The sequence below is a fragment of the Physcomitrium patens genome, chromosome 3, assembly GCF_059467195.1.
Source record: "Physcomitrium patens ecotype Gransden chromosome 3, ASM5946719v1, whole genome shotgun sequence".
In the NCBI taxonomy this organism is placed as follows: Eukaryota; Viridiplantae; Streptophyta; class Bryopsida; order Funariales; family Funariaceae; genus Physcomitrium; species Physcomitrium patens.
The window spans coordinates 3,405,930-3,425,871 of NC_143412.1; the positions used below are offsets into that span (position 1 = coordinate 3,405,930).

At 35.9% G+C, this 19,942-nt stretch overlaps 1 protein-coding gene across 2 annotated transcripts; it reads left to right on the forward strand.

Annotated features, from left to right (window-relative positions):
- The first annotated feature begins 1,211 nt into the window (after positions 1–1,211).
- On the forward strand, positions 1,212–7,274 carry LOC112279823 (uncharacterized). 2 transcript variants are annotated; one of them, XM_024514562.3, is made up of 14 exons: positions 1,212–1,417; positions 1,754–1,925; positions 2,114–2,275; positions 2,455–2,555; positions 2,737–2,850; positions 3,025–3,245; positions 3,485–3,546; positions 3,720–3,899; positions 4,196–4,322; positions 4,452–4,513; positions 4,650–4,792; positions 4,872–5,030; positions 5,197–5,304; positions 6,320–7,274. In XM_024514562.3, exons 2-14 carry the CDS (start codon positions 1,808–1,810, stop codon positions 6,374–6,376), a joined length of 1,614 nt encoding a protein of 537 aa, XP_024370330.1. In that variant the 5' UTR covers positions 1,212–1,417; positions 1,754–1,807; the 3' UTR covers positions 6,377–7,274. The 2 variants fall into 2 exon arrangements, with proteins under 2 accessions (XP_024370330.1, XP_024370329.1); XM_024514561.3 differs by lacking the exon at positions 6,320–7,274 and having other exon boundaries at positions 5,197–5,632.
- The last annotated feature ends 12,668 nt before the right edge of the window (positions 7,275–19,942 follow it).

The window sequence follows — 19,942 nt, forward strand, 5'->3', positions numbered from 1 at the left end:
ATTTGAAATTTGATTTTTTACAAATCAGTCATAAATGTGTGAGTACTGAGTCTTGTGAAAAAGTTTATTGAGTAGCTTATAGCAAGTTTCTTGCAACTTAAACGAAAATTATCTAAATTATTAGCTGATATAAATTAAAGAAGACATTTAGGTGATTCCAAATTTTGATTATCTTGTAACCTGTGTAAGTTTTGTTACATCTTGGAAAAGTCATTTAATTCTTATTTTATATTTTTATAAGCTACATTGGTATTTCTATTTCAACATGTTACGTGCATTTGATTACTTATTTTTTTAATCTAAGTTATGTAGTAATGTTTTTTTATTAAATTATTAAAATAAAATAATTTTTTTACAACTCCTTCTTTATTGAAAGAGAGTGCTTTAATTTAATTGGTTTTTTTAATGATACTATAATATCGATTTAAAATAATAAGTTTCATTGTTTGTATTTTAAATTGATGTATTTGTTAATAATTTTTGTGTTTCTAAAACCCTCTTTATACACATATATTTCAAAGGGGTCATTACTTGGTGGTCTTTTTAATAAGTATAAAGTTGACTTTTTGATTTAAAAAAATACATTTTGGGTGTATTTATTTTAAAGCTTGATTGATATACTTTTTTAATAGACTTTCCACAAACCAGAATTTACTGGCTTAACTTTTATTTTAACAGTGAGGTTGGACCTTAATGTTTTTCTATTTTATTTTATTTTTTGCTTGTAAGTTCAATATAGTTTCCCCCCAATAAACATCAACTTCACTGCATAAAATTAACATCAATTTTTAAAATAAATAAATAAATACATACATGAAGCTCACCTTTTTCCCTTTAGCTTCTTAACAATGTTCATTATACATTGCGAATGTGTGTCATTTTCTAAATACTTTTCCACCTTCTTCATAATTTATAAAGCACGCTTGACATATTTTTAATATTATAGAAATTACAGACTTATATGTTACTACTTTTATCCCCAAATTCTAACATTCTTAGAATTTTTTATTTATTTATAAAAGACTGATAAAAAAATAGAATGTATTGTTGAAGCATTTCCACAAAGCCTGCAAAAGCCCTGGTTATGAACCCTTGTCATTTTGGACGGATAGTTGACGAACGAAAGATGAACGATAAGTAACTTTACAACGAAAACTTGGACGACGACGGCTGGGACGGATCTTTCGGAGGCTTTCCAAACTCTTGAGAGAAGGAAGCAGATTCAAGCATTCGTTAGGGTTTAGTGGAATCGGTGCAGCCCCCCACTCATGGATCGACGTCTTTGTAAAGTTTTCCTAGAGAATCCACTTTCAAATTTCGTGGTTCGGTCGAAATCTAAGGATGTTTCGAGTAGAAGGGCTCTGCATTTTGGAAGATGGTGGAGGTAGCTGGATTTTTTTGGGTGCACAGTAATTGGGTAAGCCTCGTGAGTCGATTGTTAGATGTTCGTGAAGATTTTGTGAAGATTTTGTGAAGATTTTTTCGGCGAAGAATTATGATGAAGTGGGTGTCAGTGGACATGTTTTTTGGTTCTGATGCGAGTCGTTCCCGAAGGTGGAGTTATGAATCACAATGGTGGTGTTTGCGGCGTGTTCGATGATCTGTGATGAATGCCCTTGTTGATTGCTTTCAAATTTGTGGACTAGGATTCTAAGCAGGGTACGTTTGAATTTTTTGTTGCGTTGAGTTCAGTTCATTTATGTGAAGCGTATTGTTTTGGTGGTAAATTTTCGGGAGGCACGGTGTTTCGCAGGTTCAGAATTGATGCGCAGGTTTCGGCTGCGGCCTTGTGAGCTTGGTGTCAATCATGAGACAAATGGGAGTAGTGTTGTTGCGTCCGGTTTTAAGGAGGCTAGCATCGCAGCGCATCTTCGGTTGCAGCAGGGTGTTACAGGCGGCTTTGTTCCATGGCGATACTTATTTTCGTAAGTTCCAGTGCTGTACGTGTGTACGAAATTGTGGCGTGTATAGGTTTATCCATGGGTCTCGTAGAGTAAATTTTATACGTTGGTGACGGGATTTGGGTTTAAGGTTTTGGGACGTAAGTTTGGAGTGGCGTCATTTTGTAAATTATCTAATGGCTTGCATTGCGGTGACTCTTTGGCTGTTTTAGCCTCTGCCGAGCGTTTCCAAGCACGTTGGCTGAGTACATTGGGTGTTGAGCTCGATCGTGGACGGATCCCTGAAGCTTCCAGGCAGACGCCAACAGTCATTCAGCGAGCTTCGATAAATCAGCAACTGGAGCACAAATTTGAGACGATTCTGTGCAACCCCCGTAAGAATTTACTTCTCTCGTCTGCAGTTAGTTTAGTCAGGAGCTACACGGTTCAGCATACATATATGTGAGGGACTACCTCTGGCTTTCTGAGGATGGAAGAATGACTGTGACACTTGCTGGTGGGTTTGGATAATGTTATTCACTCACCCTACTAACGAGTGAACCATCTATTGCAGGTGGTATAGCAACATGTTCAGAAGAGGACTTGATTTTTGTCTCGGATAGTCTTCACGACCGCATTATCGTTTTGGATGGAAGCGGAAGAGTGCTTGATTACGTAAGACGCGCTCCTCTATACTCGTGTGTTAAGCATACTTGGTCTGAGCTTGAGCTGATGAACCGGTTTTGAAAGTCTTCCATGTGATTTTAGTGTAACAGTTAGTGCCAGGTGTATGTTGTTCCGACTGCTGTTTTGTGTACTTTTGAGGAGGAAATTATTGAGAAGGTTTTCCTTGCAGATTGGGTCGATTGCGGGCTTTGAGGATGGGTCTTTTGAGTCTGCAAGGCTTCGAAGACCATCGTCTATTGTATTCGATAAGGAAAAGAAGCTCCTTTATATTGCTGATTGCGAGGTAAGGCTTCGTGTTTAATTGTGTGAAGCACCTGATATCAGTCCGAACATTGCTGTGAACGAAGCTACTTGGCTTGAGCATCCCAAGTTCCCGCGTGCACCTACCCTTCCCAGTTTTTGATGATTAAATGTTTGAAATTTTCTATTGTCTCAATTTGTGATTGGGTGTGTGCAGAACCATGCTATACGAAGAGCACATATTTCGTCTAGAATGGTGGATACTTTATATCCCAAACCAGATGAATGCCCAGGCTTTTTGCAAAGGTGGCTACATAGGTTGGGGATTTTACAAGGGTCTTCTCAGAAAAGAAGCAATGTTTCTAACGATTATGAGATGACTTATCCTTGGCATCTCTCCGTAGTGTCTAGCGGGCATGTCATCGCTTCAACTCAGTGGTGAGTCAAGGTTCGTCACGAACACCTGTTCTTCTTACGAAACAAATTTCATGAACTGATTGCAGCTTTTCAAGCTATTCATTTTTATTTTGTTCACTTTTAACTCATGATTCTTTTGCTCTATCTTCAGTACAAGCAAAGGTCAATCAACCTACATGTTGTCTCTCTTAAAAAGTGAACTTGGAAGCATTGCCATGATTCTGTAAAACGTTTCTTATGTTGCCTTCTTTCAATTTCAGGTTTAAACAATCGTGGATGATTGATGTTGACACAGGGGCATTGACCGTCGAGCCTGATCAAGGTATGTCTTTCGTACCGGAAGTGATCTTTGCTGTACGTTGAAGTCGTGGGTAGTCGTTTGAGCTTATGAGTAATTATCTGGGCAAAATAGGTTTTTAGTCAGTGTGGTTATCTTTCTTTTAATAATTTCTGTTAACAATTAGCTTACGACGTCTCTTTGATATCAATGGACAGAACCGGCAACAACTTTCAAGAAGCTGATGAAATCAAAAATTGCTGAGTTGGAGGACAACAATTTAGACTGGGAATCTGTGTATGAAGCCCTTGTCAGTAAGGGATTGGCTTGTGAGGGGTTGTCTAATGTGGTGTCACAGGTGGCAGCGCTGGCGCGTGAAATTGTAGTCATAGATCCAGGTATCACATTCTTTCTATGACGCTTCTTCTGTGTATGTCTGTGGTACGTAATATCCTTGGTTATGCCTTTCAGTGAATTTTTATCCTCCTGTAATTGAGGACTTTTGTAGATTATGTTGCTATAGAGACAAATTATGAAGAATGTATATCGAAATTGTGATTGTGGCGTTAGAAGCTGACTGATAGGGCCAGAAGCTGTCGGTTTGTGGGTGCCATCCCTTATCCGTTGTTACACGCCTGTATTACTTGTTAGTATGAAATCATTTGGCTTCTGATATGAATTTGACATCATGTAGAGACGCACCAAGTCTCGAGGCTAGACTTGAGCTCTGGATATCTCTCCCCTATGCAGCTTTCAAATGTTGCGATTCTTGGTTTACCTGCGTGGTGGTGTTCTTATGATAATCCGCAAGTTGCAAGCAGGTCTGTCCTAGATGCACTGGCTGGAAATTTTTCAAATGTTGCTTTAATCCTGCTCGCTTGACTTGTTTATACACCTAATCTTTCCAATGTCTACAGCCTTAATAATGACAAACCTGTCTGCCTTACCAGCTTGGAGCGTTTGCATGAGGGTAGAACTGAAGAGGACATTGTCACATTTGCAATTCAGCCTGGTACGAAGTCAGCTTCGGTACCTAGCACTATATTTCTTGCTTGCTTCAAAACCAATCATGTTTGTTCGTGACCTGCAAACTGGAATTTTCGTGAAGGTTCCGAGTCTGACAATTTCATGGTTTATGAAACATCCAGGTCGGCATTTGATTTGTGTGAATGTGGCTTTGCCAAGAGGCACACTTCTAGCTGAGCCATTCACTGAAGAATGTCTCTGGCGCCAAAGTAGGGGCAGTGTGGTGGATCTTTCAACTTTTGAAGGCGAGCTAAAGAGTCGGAAGGTATAATCTGTGTGATTGAAACCCATAAGTTGATCTGATCAGCTGAATTCTATGATTATTAATATTATGTTCTTTGCAGGTTACTGCAGCTCAGCGATATTTTGATGACCTTAATTTCTTGGATGGCACAAAAGAATATGATTTAGAGGATCCTGCCGAAGTTCTGCACATTTTGCAACAATCGCCAAGTAGGCTTTCCCTTTGTTCTACTGTAGATGTCAGCCTCGGAACTGGGGAGGTAATTTTCAGTTACTGAAATTTCTTTTGGGATGTTTTGAAACGGAATATCGAGTTCGGACTCAGTTAGATTGGATTTGTATTTCTTTGAACTTAAGTTATTATATTGGTCGAATGCTAGAAGCATCCAGGTTTTAGTATCTGAATGTTTGCTGACTCGGCTGCAGGTGGTTTTTGATGCCGTTTTGTACCTAAAGCCTGATTGGTCGGTTGACTCTGAGATTAAACCGGATTTTCCTAATGATTGTGGCGAGTTCTCTGGTCATGCTCGTAAGGTAACTATGCGTTTTAGTCAAAACTTGGAAGTTTTTTCTGATGGAGCAGTAATGATGAAGCATCTTAATTTTCGGGTGAGGTGCGTAGTCTCTGCAGATGCTTCTGCAACTAGTACGATGCAACTGGATGTGCAGCTTTAATACAGAAATCTTCTGATAGTCTCGCTTCTGGTTGTGACATTCGAAATGCTTCTAGTTTTTTTAGGCTCAGAATTCTCATTTACAAGTTGTTTCATGTAGAGTTCCTAATCTTTTTATCAGTCATAACAAGATACAGGTGCCTATTATTTTATATACATATAAAATAATCAAACAGTTTGATTTTTCAGACCGATTTGTTTTCAGCTAATCAAAAGTTCGAGGAGTTGTTAAAACCTGTGAAAGTGCGTGAAGCAGGAATAAGACCAATTGTTTTATCCAAACATTTTAATTTTTTAATTTTTTTCCTCTGAAGTTTTGCAAAGGGTTTTCATTCTTAAGATCTAGTTCCTGTAAAAGGTAAAATTTATTATTCTGCTGAAGAATTGAGCAATGGCTGATTCCAGCTCCCATATTTTCCAGAAAAGAATGCAAAGATAGAAAGTTCTTCGCATCTCGGAGAGGTCTAACCATGGAAGATCCGAGAGTTTGATTGTGTATTTTGATTTCTTCGTTGTTTGTGCTGATAACAGCAGCACCTGATATTTAATAGTTTCACGTTCAGAGATATATTAATGACGGACTCGATGAATTAGTGATAAAAGATGGTTTCATGTCACAAGTCTTATGACTTCTGTCTCAATGTTCATACCGACCCTGTATGACTCGCTAGTGTATGTGAACGTAAAGAGGTAAAAATGGAATGCCTCCTCGAAAACAACGTTGGACCCAGGAATGCAGCACTGACAGGAGACCCCACCTGCATTCACTACAACTCAATTTACAGGATTTCAAAATTAGGCCACTAGCTGGAAGACATAGAAAGCCCATCAAGAACTGTCGCCGATGCCTAAGTACTCCGTGGGTGTCGATGCAGGATCAAGTTCAAATGAGCCAACCGGTGTTCCAGGACTCTCGGCACAAGAGAGCTTAATTGCAGGTATACAATGGGAGAACCGCGCCTGTAATTGCTTGTAGGAAATAGTAAATTTTCCCGCATCTGCAACAGTGAATAGCGACTTAAATCCTGCCACTTTAGCAAGCGGTACAACATCCACCCCCTCTGCAGGCGATGGTGTTGATTTTACTTGGACCAAATCATAACTGTACTTCAATTCATCCTGGTCATCTTTCTTCACTTGCTTCTTATCCCAGTGTCTGTACAAGGCCCAGATCTCGTCTGTTCTTGGGAAATACTTGACCATTTTCTTTGCCTCTTCTCCCACTTTGATCTTGTGTGAAAATGCCCCAAGGTTCTGTAATGCATTTTCATGCCCCAAGGTTCCTAATGTGAACTCTCCACAGGAAGCAGACAGATGCGCAGTTTTGACGAGACCATTAGCAGGAAGGCTGGGTTTGTAAGGCTCCAGCCATTGCACCTGAACTTGAAAAGAGCCATCCGTAATAATTTCTAGGACGCGTGCATAGAATCGAGGCATACTATCCTGGTCGTCGTAGAGTGCCCAAAAGTCGCCTGCTTTAAAATCGGATTCAGTCCGAGTCTGATCGAAATCATGGAACTCGGCACTTTGCACCGCAATAATTCTGTCGGTGTCCTCATCCTCTGGCTTGGCATTCACCTCGGCTTCTTCACTCGCATCGACCTTTTCGCTTACCTCTAACGACGTTTCCTCCATCGCCACGACTGGTTTTGATTTTCGTTTGCCGCTTTTAGGGCCACTCTTCTTGGCTTTTGAAGAGCTCTTCGAAGCCGTTGACTTCTTTGCAGATGTGGGGGCCGCACCCCGTGGCTTCACTGCTGTACTTAAAGGAGTCGACACGATATTGTCCACACATTTTATGCTCTTCTCTACAACGTCCTCCACCTGGTCTTCTACAGAATTCTCGACGGAAGGTGGAGGAGGATATTTCTTACTTACTTTTCCACCTGCTCTACCACCTGATCTCCCTTGATATTTACCACCTCCTTTCCTCCCTGAGACAGATGCTGGGTCCAGGTTGTCTTTGCTTACCAATACTGTTGTTGCATCAGAAAAGTGGTCAAGGAACGGCTTCTTAGGAGTGGTCTGAGTTTCATCAGAAAGAGTAGGCTTAAACGCAACATTAGAACGTTCCTTGTTAGCCTCAGCTCCTATTTCGTCAAACAAGCCTTTGAAGGAGGTATGGCGTTCTTCCGCTGCCGCCGGCTGCTTGTACCCCAACGCACTTAAAGGAGGACGTACTGCTGATGGTGATGACTGCTTCTCAAGCAAATCATCGTCCCCGGAAGCCTCCGGAGAACCAGGCTTCTGGTAAAGCGGCAGAGCGTCTGAAGTTTTTACCAGCGTAGACATCCGTTTTCTGGAACTTGTTTCCACGTTACTCCCACCCGATTTGCGTTTACCGCGTGACGACGCCTCTCCAAAAAGAATCAGGCCTCCCGCTCCTTCTTCTTCGTCATTCGGCTGCCCGTTCGTGTAGCCATTTGGTGCTGCACTCTTTCCCCTTTCTTCAAGCTGATTTTTCAGCGATGCTAAAGCCAGCTCTTTCGCTGCAATCTCTCTGTCGTGAGCTCGGATTTTCTTTGCAAGCACTTCGTCCACTTGATGATATGCATCCAGCAACAATTGTACCATGTCAATTGCCACGGTTTGATCACTATTCGTACTCATTGGAAATCTCAAAACCAGCTCAGGCGACGATTCCTTGTAGCAGCGTAGTTCCGCGCTAGAATTCGTAGTCCTTCTCAATTCATATGTGGCATCGGGTTGCTGTTCGCTAAAATAGCATTGCATTGTGTCCACATACTCCGATTCAGTCATCCCTAATTTGCCCGCGTGGTTTAGAATGAAGTCCTTGTCAGCCTTGCCAGTCCAAGCAAGCGATCCGTCATGTACCGAAATACTGAATGCGGAAGGCAACCATGTACCCTTCACAAACAAATGGGGAGCGTTGTGTATTCCTCCATGTCTAACCACATTGTCAAATCTTACGCACGTTAAGTTCCCTACCCTTGCCATCTCCCCTGAGGTTTCAGCTGCAATATTCTGATGTATTCCACTTTACAAACCCTTTTAACCAGGTACCAGTTCTATTCCAACTCATGAGCCCGTGAATGGATTCTCTCGAGAGTTACAAGCCGCAACGGTGTTGCCTTGTGAGCAATGTGGTCCCAAAGAATCTCCTGACGAAGAGTTTTAAGAGCTAGACCAAACCCATCTTCTCACCTCCACAAAGCACTCACAAACGTCTACATAAGCCGCACGCACAAACCCCCCACGAAGACGGCCGATACCTCCTCAAACTTCAATTCCTCTAGTCACAAACTTTGAACTACAAAAATCTCGAAAGACAATCATTTGAACTCTCACGATCAATACACACACTATGCACCGCAACAAAGGATATCAAAACATGGCTTGGGGGTCTACTCTCAGGTGAACTGAAAATTGCCAGCGCCTCTTCCGCTATCTGCAACCACTTAAGCACCACAGTCAGATGAAAACTAGAAATACTTCACGCGATTGCAACCCACCACCGCCTGCAAGCAATGCCTAGCTAGACCACAGTGCACTAAAACTACACCAACTAACACACCAAGGGGGGTCGTCACTTCCATAGCTCCTGGTGATCATTGAAGATGCACAATCGCCCATACCCACAGTACGAAGACATTACTAAACCAACAAAAGATGCACTCCCGAACAACTCGACTATTCCACTACTCTATCATTGCCCACCACTACTGATCACCACCATTTGCAACTCCGCTGGGGGGAATTGCGAGCATCCCACAACCAGAGCACGCCAAATACAATCACCTCAACTCTCATCATAGCCATCAGTTCAAAAACACAGAGCTCAAGGGCGTCATACAACCCTACCTGGGCACAGATTTTCACGACGCCTCGCTTCGCCTGCAAGCAATTGAACCTCCCGAACTCACAACGACACCAATTGAGACCGTGTTTTTTTAGTACAAAGAGCGTAAGAGTAAGGAATCGGTAGAAAGGGGGATGAGATGATCCGCGTACTGGCGTTGAAATGACGCAGGGCACAGCCCTAGCTTCACACTCTTGCTGCAATGAAGCCAAGGGTAGGGGCAAAAGCAGTCCCGACACAAGACAATCCCTCTTCCCCGGAACTGACCATTGTGCTAGACGGGCCGGGCCGGGCTGGGCCGGGCTGGAGCCCAGCGCGGGCCCGTCCCGACCCGGCCTTGACTGAGTGCATTTTCATGCCAGCGTCATGAACTGACAACCCCACTTCTCAAGACGTCACTTGTCACATCACTTTTTCTCCCACCCGCTCGCCCCCCTCAGTACATCTACACTCTCAGCCTGTACCTCTTCGAAAATGTTAGATTTCTCCTCACCAGCTCTTCCCTCCTGGTACAACCTCCCTCTCGGCTTGTACTTCTTCAAATTTCCTAGATTTACCGTCCACCGCTTTCTACACTTCCTGTTAAGTTGGGGGAGATTTCATCCCCAGATGTACGTTTTTTTGTAGAATTTGTTTTCTTCAGCTGTGTCTCTTTCGTTTGAACCTTTGAATGATCGTGATGATGTTGATGATAAATTCATCATTGATGACTATTTGTTTGGTAGTTGGTTCTTGGTTGTCAAACTTAGCTTGCTTTGTCTGTGGAGTCCATGTGTGGAAAAAACTATATATTTTAAACTTATAAAAAGCAGTAATTTTATTAGTATTATTATTATTATTATTTATGATTTTTTTAATGGTGATATGTTAATATGTACATCATATATGTTAAAGATATAAATAATTAAAAAAAATAGTATAAGAAAATATATAATCTATATTTGGATTTAAAAATCAAACAACTTATTAAGAATTAATATGTTATTACATATACATATATATATATATATATATAGATAGAATAGAGAATGTCAAATAGACCAAAGTTTTTCTCAAATCAATCCATCAATTCTAACCATTATAAAAATAAATAATGATCTCTAAATAAAAATAGATTCATTTTCCCGCTATATATTTTTAATTTTAAAATACTCTTAATACTAAGGGATGTTGTATTGTCATTGAAATCATATGTAAAAAAATGGCAATAATAATATTTCATCCACACATCAACAAAACAATCATACATTTAGACTTTGAAAAGATGTACCTGTCACTGATATACATAGATAGACTAATAGATACCTATATGATTAGGTAGAAGTATGTAAAAGTAATTAAAAGTAGGTTAATTTCATAATATCTTTTAGAAAAGCTTTCTAGAAGCTTCATAGATGCTGTTTTGATTTTATATATATTTGTAGTTGATTGATATGTTAGAAACTTGGTCAATAAGTTAACCATGTATTGGTAGCTTGTGGAATAAACTAACTATGTAGCATATATATAGAAATTTTGCATTGCAAGTTAAGATATATGTCTTACAAAGTCAACACATTTTGGAGGTCATATATGACATTGCCACATAGTTAAGAATATGTATAGAGGCAAGAGTGAAGCTCTCTTCACTCTTGTCAATGCCTTTCTTGTCCTTAGTCTTATTTGAAAATTTTCTAGTCTTCTTATCTTTGGCAATAGCCATTCTAGTTCAATAATATATCATCTTTGAGTGACTTTCTAGTTCTTTTCAATGTTACAAGAGTGTATTGAGGATTTCTTTCTTTGAGATTCATGTCCTTGATAATACCATCTTAAACTTTGGTTATTTACAATCATTTGAAAAATCATTATATAATATTGAAAGATTAAGTTTTAAAAAGTTAGTACAAAGAATTTTTTTTAATATCTAAATTCTTTATCGAAATATTTATGACTTTTTGTGAAAAAAATGATTAAAGCTTTATGATTTTTGATTCTTTATTGTGATATAAAATAATAGTAATAATAATATTTTATTTATATTTATTACTAATTTTATTTATATTTTTTTTAATAATTACAATAAAATCAAGTTTTATAATATTGATTTTTAAAGAGTCTATATAACAAAAAAGACCTAAATAAAAGATCAAAGTTTAAAGATAATTTGGACATTGAAGGATTTATTAAATAATAAATTCTAAAAACTTATGAAATAATAAATTCTAAATACTTGTGAAAGTTCAAATAATATAACATTTTTTTAAATGTTATACTTTTTGAACTTGCATAAGTTTGCTTCAAATTTATTAAACAACAATTTTTTTTGCTTCAAATTTATTATAAAACTCACTAATTCTTCATAGTTAGTAGCAGCTATTCTTATATCTTTTTATTTTAAAAATATATATCTTATTGATTTTTGTATTCTATTTTTTTATTTATACATAATAATGATGTTTTTGCACAAGTATAGCTGAATTCATATCATGGACATCACTTTTAATCAAATCTTTTTATATCTTCAGAATTCTAATAAAAAACACTTTAACTCTTTTTAAAAAACTAGAATAATTTTTTATCACTTTTTGAAATTTCAAAAGTGTCATTAAAAACATTTGATATTAAATATTATAAATCATAGGATATATGTTAATATTTTTTTTAACAAATACATCAATTTTAGTTAAATTTGCAAAACTTGTATTAGAAATACTTTCAATGTATATATATATATATATATATATATATACACACACACATGTTCATTTATACATAGATCTAATTGCATATGTTTTGTGCAATTTAAATAATTCTTAGTTCTAAAAGATATATATATATATATATATATATTAAATAAAATTTCAAATATGATGAAGTGGTATCGGAATATTTGATGTGGAATGACAACAAAACAAAGGACATTTTACAGGATTTTTTTTTTTTTTTTTTTTTTTTTTTTCTAATAACACTATCGTTTAAGCTTTATTTATTTATTTATTTATTTATTTATTTTTTTGTTCTAAAAATAATCTACTTTATCTATATAAATAATAAACGAAAACCTTCCATCCAATTGCATTTAAATAACAATAAAAATGTGACTTTTCCTACCGACAGATTCTGAAGCTGAGATCACCGACACAGAGACAACACACAAGATTGCTTGCTCCTGAGCGGCAGATTGCGTCAAACAGTGTCTTCCTCGGGCTCTCACGCGCTGTTTTGAAGACCCCAAACCTCAACGAATACGAAGTAATTAACCGATTTGGTATCTCATGTCTCAAGTTCCTGACGGACTTCACAAATTGTGAGTGACCCGATCGCAACAGTCGATCGTTATTCCCATTTTCGACATGTGCATGGAGCTTTTGAAGACAAGAAGCCCGTTCTCTGATCTTTGCTTCGACAGTATCACGTAGACTTGATCTCAGCGGACAGCCCTTAGGATTTAGACGTTGATCTCAGTGCCGCCGAATCTCTCCGTCTGTTTACATTTCCTCCTCCATCGACTTCGCCACTACAATCGCTATCGCAAGCGGCACAACTCAGCATGTTGTGGATTTGATCCAATTCTATGGACAGACCAGTTGTGGCGCCGTCTAGCGAAGTCATCAATTAAGAGATGGACCGGAGGTTGTCGATCCATCTCCCGACTCGACGTTGTTGGTGCACTTCGCCCCACCATTTCACAGTGGCTCAGCCGATCACAGATTGACGGAGCTAATGCCCTAGGGCTAGATTCTCAAGCACCGAAATTATGGTTGGGGTGCTCAGACCAGTCCAGCTCTCGTCATTGACAGAATGCCAATAAAACCACCGTCTAATTGCGGTTAATCTCTAGATAGCCAAAACAAGGCTGAGGCGCGGTAGTGCCGTGCAAGGTCGACAACGGCAGAGCGAGCAATGATTCCGAGACGGTGCTCGCTCAATCTAGCGACGCAGCTGTGAAAACTGGGTGCGTCGATGGGTTGCTACAGGATCGTCGTCGACACATTCTCCATCCGCAGGGCGTTGATCCTGTCGCCATTGTTAGAACAGGATGAAGCCCTACAATTAAGTCAGTAGGACTGGATGAAATCCCAGTAACTAATCCAGACCTTTGCGGCTCAACAGTATTATTACCGTGTATGAATTGATTTGCTTTTCTGAATGGAATCAACATCTCTTGCATAACACAACTATTTATTTCACATGGTAACAGATCGATGCACACGATCCTAGGCATTAGAGAGTAATCATTTACTTAGTTGCCTTGAATTAGACAAAGAGCTATTGAATATGCTCTGCCTAGTACTGTAGCAGATTGAAGTACTGTTACATTCTCGTGAGAACCATGGCAGACTTCCAAGTAGTCAGCCCACAAGCTTCACCTGTGGAGCAAGCCTTGATACCGTCACCACTGCAGTAGATGGACAAATCAGATTAGCTGTTCACTATTGCAAAAGTTTGGATTTCTCTATTCCAGACTCGAGTCGCCTAGAGAGTGACACAAACTATCAAGTTTGGTCGTTCATGATGACAGGGATTTTGGAACGACACCGACTCTAGACCTACTGCATCAATCCTCTACCTCGAGGAGGAGCTTCTTAGGTCGAGATTGAAGGAAGGAAGGCTCCCGGATATGATCTTTGAATCGGTACGCGACTCATTGATATCAATCATCAGGCGATACAATGACCTGTACGACTGCTGGCAACATCTCAAAAGTTGATATGAGCTAAGCATGGGATCCAGGAGGCTAATGCTAAGGCGATTGGTAACCTCTCGGAAGCAAGAAGCTTCCACCATGGAGAACTATCTGAAAGAGATCAAGAGTATCATCGACCAACTAGAGGTTATTTCGGTGACAATACCAGATGATTTTCTTTCATTGTTGCTCCTACATTCTTTGCTTAAGGAATATCAGCTTTTCAGAAAGCTACTTATAGGAAATGACAATCTCCCTACCTTCTCCGAACTTGTATCTAATTCAGATTCGCATGGACATGGAGGAGGAGACAAGCGAAGCGGTTCTCTACTTGAAAAAAAGGAATTCCAGCAGCTTTAGCAAGAGAGCTACTACAACTCCATTCTTAAGAGGGTCAAGACCTTCAATAGAACTCAAGTTGTAACTTGGTTGTGGAAGAAAGGGCGGATCTAAAAACAAGACACAACCACCTAGAAATTGTCCATCCTCTGATGACACCTATTTCTTCTGTAGAGAAAAGGGTCATTTGGGAAGATAATTGTGAGGTAAAGAAAACTTTAGAACAAATGAAGAGTTTAGAGTAGAAGTTCAAAAGTCTTGGTAAAATGTCTAGAAGTCATTTTCAAGTCAATACAGTAGCAAAGAAAAAGACTACTAAACATCAAGAGTCTAGTTCAGAGAGCAGCAACACAGACGCTGAGGATATATTATAGTCTTATCTTTTTGAGTCAAGGGAAGCCCACACCCTTCAATCTATCAATCGAAACTATGGCTTACATAGTCCAGAGGTCCTAGCTAGTACAATACAAAAGAGCTCATCGAATAGGGTTCTTGATTCAGATACACCTCAACATGTTACAAGAAATCCAAGCATCATCCTAGATTTAAAACTTGTAATTGCTGCCCCAATGATTGCAGCTAGGGTCAAATCCCATGAAGTTGCATGAAGTGGTAGTGTATACTAGCAATTTCTACATGGTGAAACAAAACAAATAGATAATGTTTTGTATGCACCTAGCATTAAACAAAACTTACTATTTGTAGGCTACATCTCGGAATAAGATTACACTTTAGAATTCATTAAATCCTCATGCATCATTAGACATTTACAAACTCAAGGTATTTTAGGCATAAGTCAAACATAAGCAAGAAGAAGCTTATATAGGTTAAATGCCACAAGTATTTCTCAAGTTGAAATAGATCAAGCTCTACTTTGGCACAAATAACTTGGTTACCTAAAATTTCTAGCCATGTACAAAATATCAATGTCAAAATTAGTATCTAGATTATTGTATGTCACTTCTTTTAAAACAACCAATAGTAAAGTTGACTATTGGTTGTTTTAAAAGAAGAGAATGGAATTAGAGTATTAAAACTACAATTGTTACGTGAAAATGTTAAGTGAAGAAAAATAGTATTAGAAATAAAAATATAATTTAATATAGAAAATCTTGTAATTATTTTAATATAGAAGGCATCTTAAGAATATGAAATTAGCATCATTTAAATTTTATAGTAGCATTTAGAAAGAATCTAGAATATTCAAGATTCTAATATTAAAAGATTTATATATGATATATACATGGTTTATATATGACCATCTTTATTATGAGCTATACTACATAGGATATGATACGTATGTAGAATTGATATGATCCAAAATTATATGGAATATAATATTAATATCATATTAATATTATATTAATATATATATATATATATATATATATATTTTATATGATATATAGTATATATGCTTTGGATTACATACAAAGTATAGATATATATCAAGCTGTTGGGGATCAAGCCTCTATATTTAAGTGGATGATGCTAGAGTTTAAGTGGTGATATCTATAAGAGTCAAAGGTGGCTTTGGACTTTAGTTTTTTTTTCTTCTTTTGTATTTAGGTAGAGTTTTAAATTTTATAAACAATATATCTAATTTTTCTTCCTCTGTTATTAACAAGATATATTTTTAGAGAGTTATTGTGGTGGTATTGAACTAGAGCAATAATCTAATATTATTTATGGTATGAAATAGTTGTATTTGGCTATGGAGTATTAAAGGCTCTATTGGTATTGTAGTCCAATGGTATATTTTTTTCTTCTTCCAAGTCACGGTGTCGTATTGTGGTTTGGCTACCATGTGAAAATAATGTGATTATGCATTTAGTGTATAATTTACTTAACAACATGATGAGTGCCATGTTACTGGATTTTAGTTGATTATAGAGTGTAGTTAAATTACTACTTTAAAAGGAGGTTGTTTAAAAGGATTATTATTAGAATTTATATAACTTTATTTTCTTTTGATAGTGGCTTTTGAGATTTATTTTGTTGGTAGTAACTTTAAATATTTAGAATCACCTTTATTAGACGTTGGTGACCGTTGAAGTCTTATTTTGGTTCTTTAATTTGGTGTTTAGGGCATATATTGAGTAAATCCTATAAAGAAAAGAGTTAGAGAGGGATTTTGATAACAAAAAGAGACTTTAAGATATTCATATAAATGAATGGAGATGGATGATGAAAATCTCCATTCCTATTGATCAAAAATCATGACCAATGGTCTTCAAGGAGGCTGCCCAAGGCCATATTAGAGATTAAGGTTAGTTTTTCTAAGCCATTTGAACTTTGAAGGCTAGGATCAACAAGTTTAGGTTTTTGGCTATGATTTTGGTACACATCTTGTATGATTTGGAGTTTATATAAAAGAGATATAGGTGCTCAAAGTTAAGGTGTTGATTTGAGAGCTACTATTACTCTTTTCAACATAATGCACACGTATAGAGAGTAATTGAGGATCAATGATTGCGACTAGAGAGAACACTTTTGCAGCTACACTTTTTGTATACTACTTGTTGGATTCTAAGTTGGACTAAAAGAGATATTGGATTTTGAAGTCAACACATGCAATGTAAGGATAGTAAGTGATCTGATTTACTAGTGGTTGTATCTTGAACTATATCTTAAGCAATTTGATAAGGTTTTGGCTCAAAATTTCAAAAAATTTGAATATTCATGTTAATAAACATTTTACATAATTTTGATGGCATTTGAGTATTGTGTTTTTGAAATATTAAGGAAATAGTGCTTAGATGCTTGTAAATTAGGGTTTAGAGCATCTGTTAGGATTTCTTAGATGCCAAAAGATTAGGAGTGAATTTACAGTTGATTTTTTTTATGAAAAAACTTAAGGATATATTCTACCTATTATATAAATTTGAAACAAACTAAATAGTTAGATCAAGAGTTATAAATTTCTAAAGTTCAAGAAGAGAAAACTCTTTGTAGGAAAAATATGTTTTGAAGGGATTTTGCTATATTTTGAATTTTATGCAAAATAAAGGAGTTTTGGAAGCTAAGACAAGATACATATAAAAGTTTAAGCTAAAATCTCTATAGCTAGATATCCAATGTATTCCTAGATAAAAAATTTTGTGATGTGACAATGGAAGCAATACAACTATTTTTTCCATATTCTATGATTGTGTACATTTTTGGAAGTTAATTGGCAGCAATGTTATTAGTTGGAGGTTGTGCATTCATGGAAGGGACTATTTAGTGATGTCAATAAGAGAGTTTAGTAACTACTAAATTTGGTATTATTTATTGGAGTCAAATCTCTATGTAATAGAAGGCATAATGTTGATGTAGCTGAAAGCCTAAGCCATTAAATTATATTTTTTTCTTTACTTTTATAAATCTATTTGTTCTATACCATGTCATATTATTCCATTTTTTCTTAATTATCTTTTCCTATTGTCTAGACTTGATGCCATGTTAATGATTATAATGAGACCATTATAAGAACAAGGGTTGGAAGTGCTTAGATGTTGTATTGTAATATTATAATTATAATTATTTATTTTATTTTATTTATTTATTTTTTCTATCTTGTGGACTTTCAATGGAAAGTAAACCAAAAGCTTCCAATCTTGGTAGTGGCAATTGTAATTAATAAGGACCTCAATGTCTCTTGTTAGTAGATTGCAGAAAGGTATTGTAACTATTCGAGTAGTTGAATTTGTAAACAATTTTACTTAAAAAGAAGCTCGCATGGTATTAATCTTTATGGAGGCTCTTGATGTAGGTACTATTCAACTTACCTACAATTCGATATTAAGGTTGGAAGAAGATCCTATAGAGGATAAAAATTGAAATAAAAGAGTATTATATCTCAATTGAATTAAACAAGAGGATATATGGTTGCAAAATTCTTTAATCTAATTAGTGGAATAACTTCCACTATTGTAATGTAATATGGCTAATAGATAAAAGAGTGAAAAAAATATCATATATTACAAGATCTTATTTCAAAATATTATAATAAATCATCTTAGAATTATAAATAATAGTAAATTAAAAGTGCAAATACTGCCTTTTTACAAAGTGGACTTCTATTTATTATATAGAGCCATAAATAAGGCAAAAAAAGGTAGATTAGAAAAATAAAATATATAGGCATATTTAAGAGAGAATTAGAAGTTGAATTTGATAAAAATCATTTCAAGAAGACAAAAATTGATACCTAGAAAGGATCAGTTGTCAACCTAGGTCGAAATCAAATCTTGAGGCACAAAACTATATATCTACAATAACTCCATTTTTTTTTGTAAATTGAAGAATAGAATTTGAAAGAAGACTTTACAAGATTTTTAAAAAAAATTAATTTTAAGTAATTTAACTTTGTAATAACTTTGTAAAATCTTAGTAAAGTTAAAATTATTTTAGATGACTCTAGATTTTGTAAAATAAAATAGGGTTTATATTAGGATAATTTTATGAATTTTTAAGTAGATCTATAAATAAAATTTTATAGAATTGTGAGTATTGTTGTGATAAATATTTGTTGTAAATTTGAGCTTAATCAAATGATTGGATTAGAAGTTACTAAAATTCAAGTAGATTAGAATCTTGTAAATTATATTTTTAGGTCTAATAAAGTCATCTAAGCTGTGCAACAATCTACTAGTTGGATTGAAGTGATTTTTGTTGAAGCTAATATTTGACTTCACTTCAAATACTTGTACAAAATTTGAGAGTAAGTTAATGGTTTAATTAGGAATTATTGCTACTATAAGATCAACATTAACATCAAAGTTGGTGGCTAGTTAATATTTGAGTGGATTATGACATTTTTTTCATATTTTATAAATTTGATTTTCTTCAAATTTTTTGCCTTTATTGTTAACTAAGAAATGAAGAAATAAGTAAAATTTTAAATAAGATCAATGATTTAATTAATAAATATTGAGGTTTTAATATTTTCCTAAGATTGATTTGAATTGATTAGATTTTTATTAGAATTTATTTAGGAATTGATTAGGATTTGATTTAGGATTTAAGATTTGATTAGGATTTGAGATCTGATTAGGGTTGATTTAGGATTTAGGATCTAATTAGGATTGATTTAGGATTTAGAATTTCTTTAAGATTCTTTAGGATTTCTATAGGATTTCTATAGCATTTCTTTAAGATTTTTTTTGGATTTTTTAAAGAGTTCTTTAGATTTTTTTTAGAAATTCTTTGAATTTCTTTGGATTTCTTTAGGATTTCTTTATAATTCTTTTAAAAGTTTTTTAGATTTTTTTCGTATTTTTTATAATTTATATGAAAATTTAATTAGACTTAATCAATATTTAATTGTATTTTTTAAGCTTTAATTACAATTTATATATGATTCTATTAGAATTGTTAGAACTTATTGTTGCAATTTATTTATTTATTTATTTTTGCCTTCTACAACTAGGTGCTCAATGCATTCTCAAGCAAGATTTCACATAATATGATACTACTTTCTACGTCCATTCTTGGTTTAGTGTAGCCAAGCTTTATTCCTTCATCACTACAATAGCAACAATGGTGTATCAAGGTATGAATTTGATCTAAGTATAAAAGTAATCATTATTATAAGTAGAATTTAAAAGAACAACTTAAAGCACCTTCTATGTAGATTATACTTGTATGATTGACATAATTGCTTAATATTACATACAATAACTTTAT

Coding starts and splice junctions, on each gene's coding strand:
- LOC112279823 (XM_024514561.3), top strand. CDS start 1,808: ATGAGACAAATGGGAGTAGTGTTGTTGCGTCCGGTTTTAAGGAGGCTA. Junction 2,851..3,024: donor TTTATATTGCTGATTGCGAG/GTAAGGCTTCGT, acceptor GGGTGTGTGCAG/AACCATGCTATACGAAGAGC. Junction 3,246..3,484: donor GTCATCGCTTCAACTCAGTG/GTGAGTCAAGGT, acceptor TTTCAATTTCAG/GTTTAAACAATCGTGGATGA.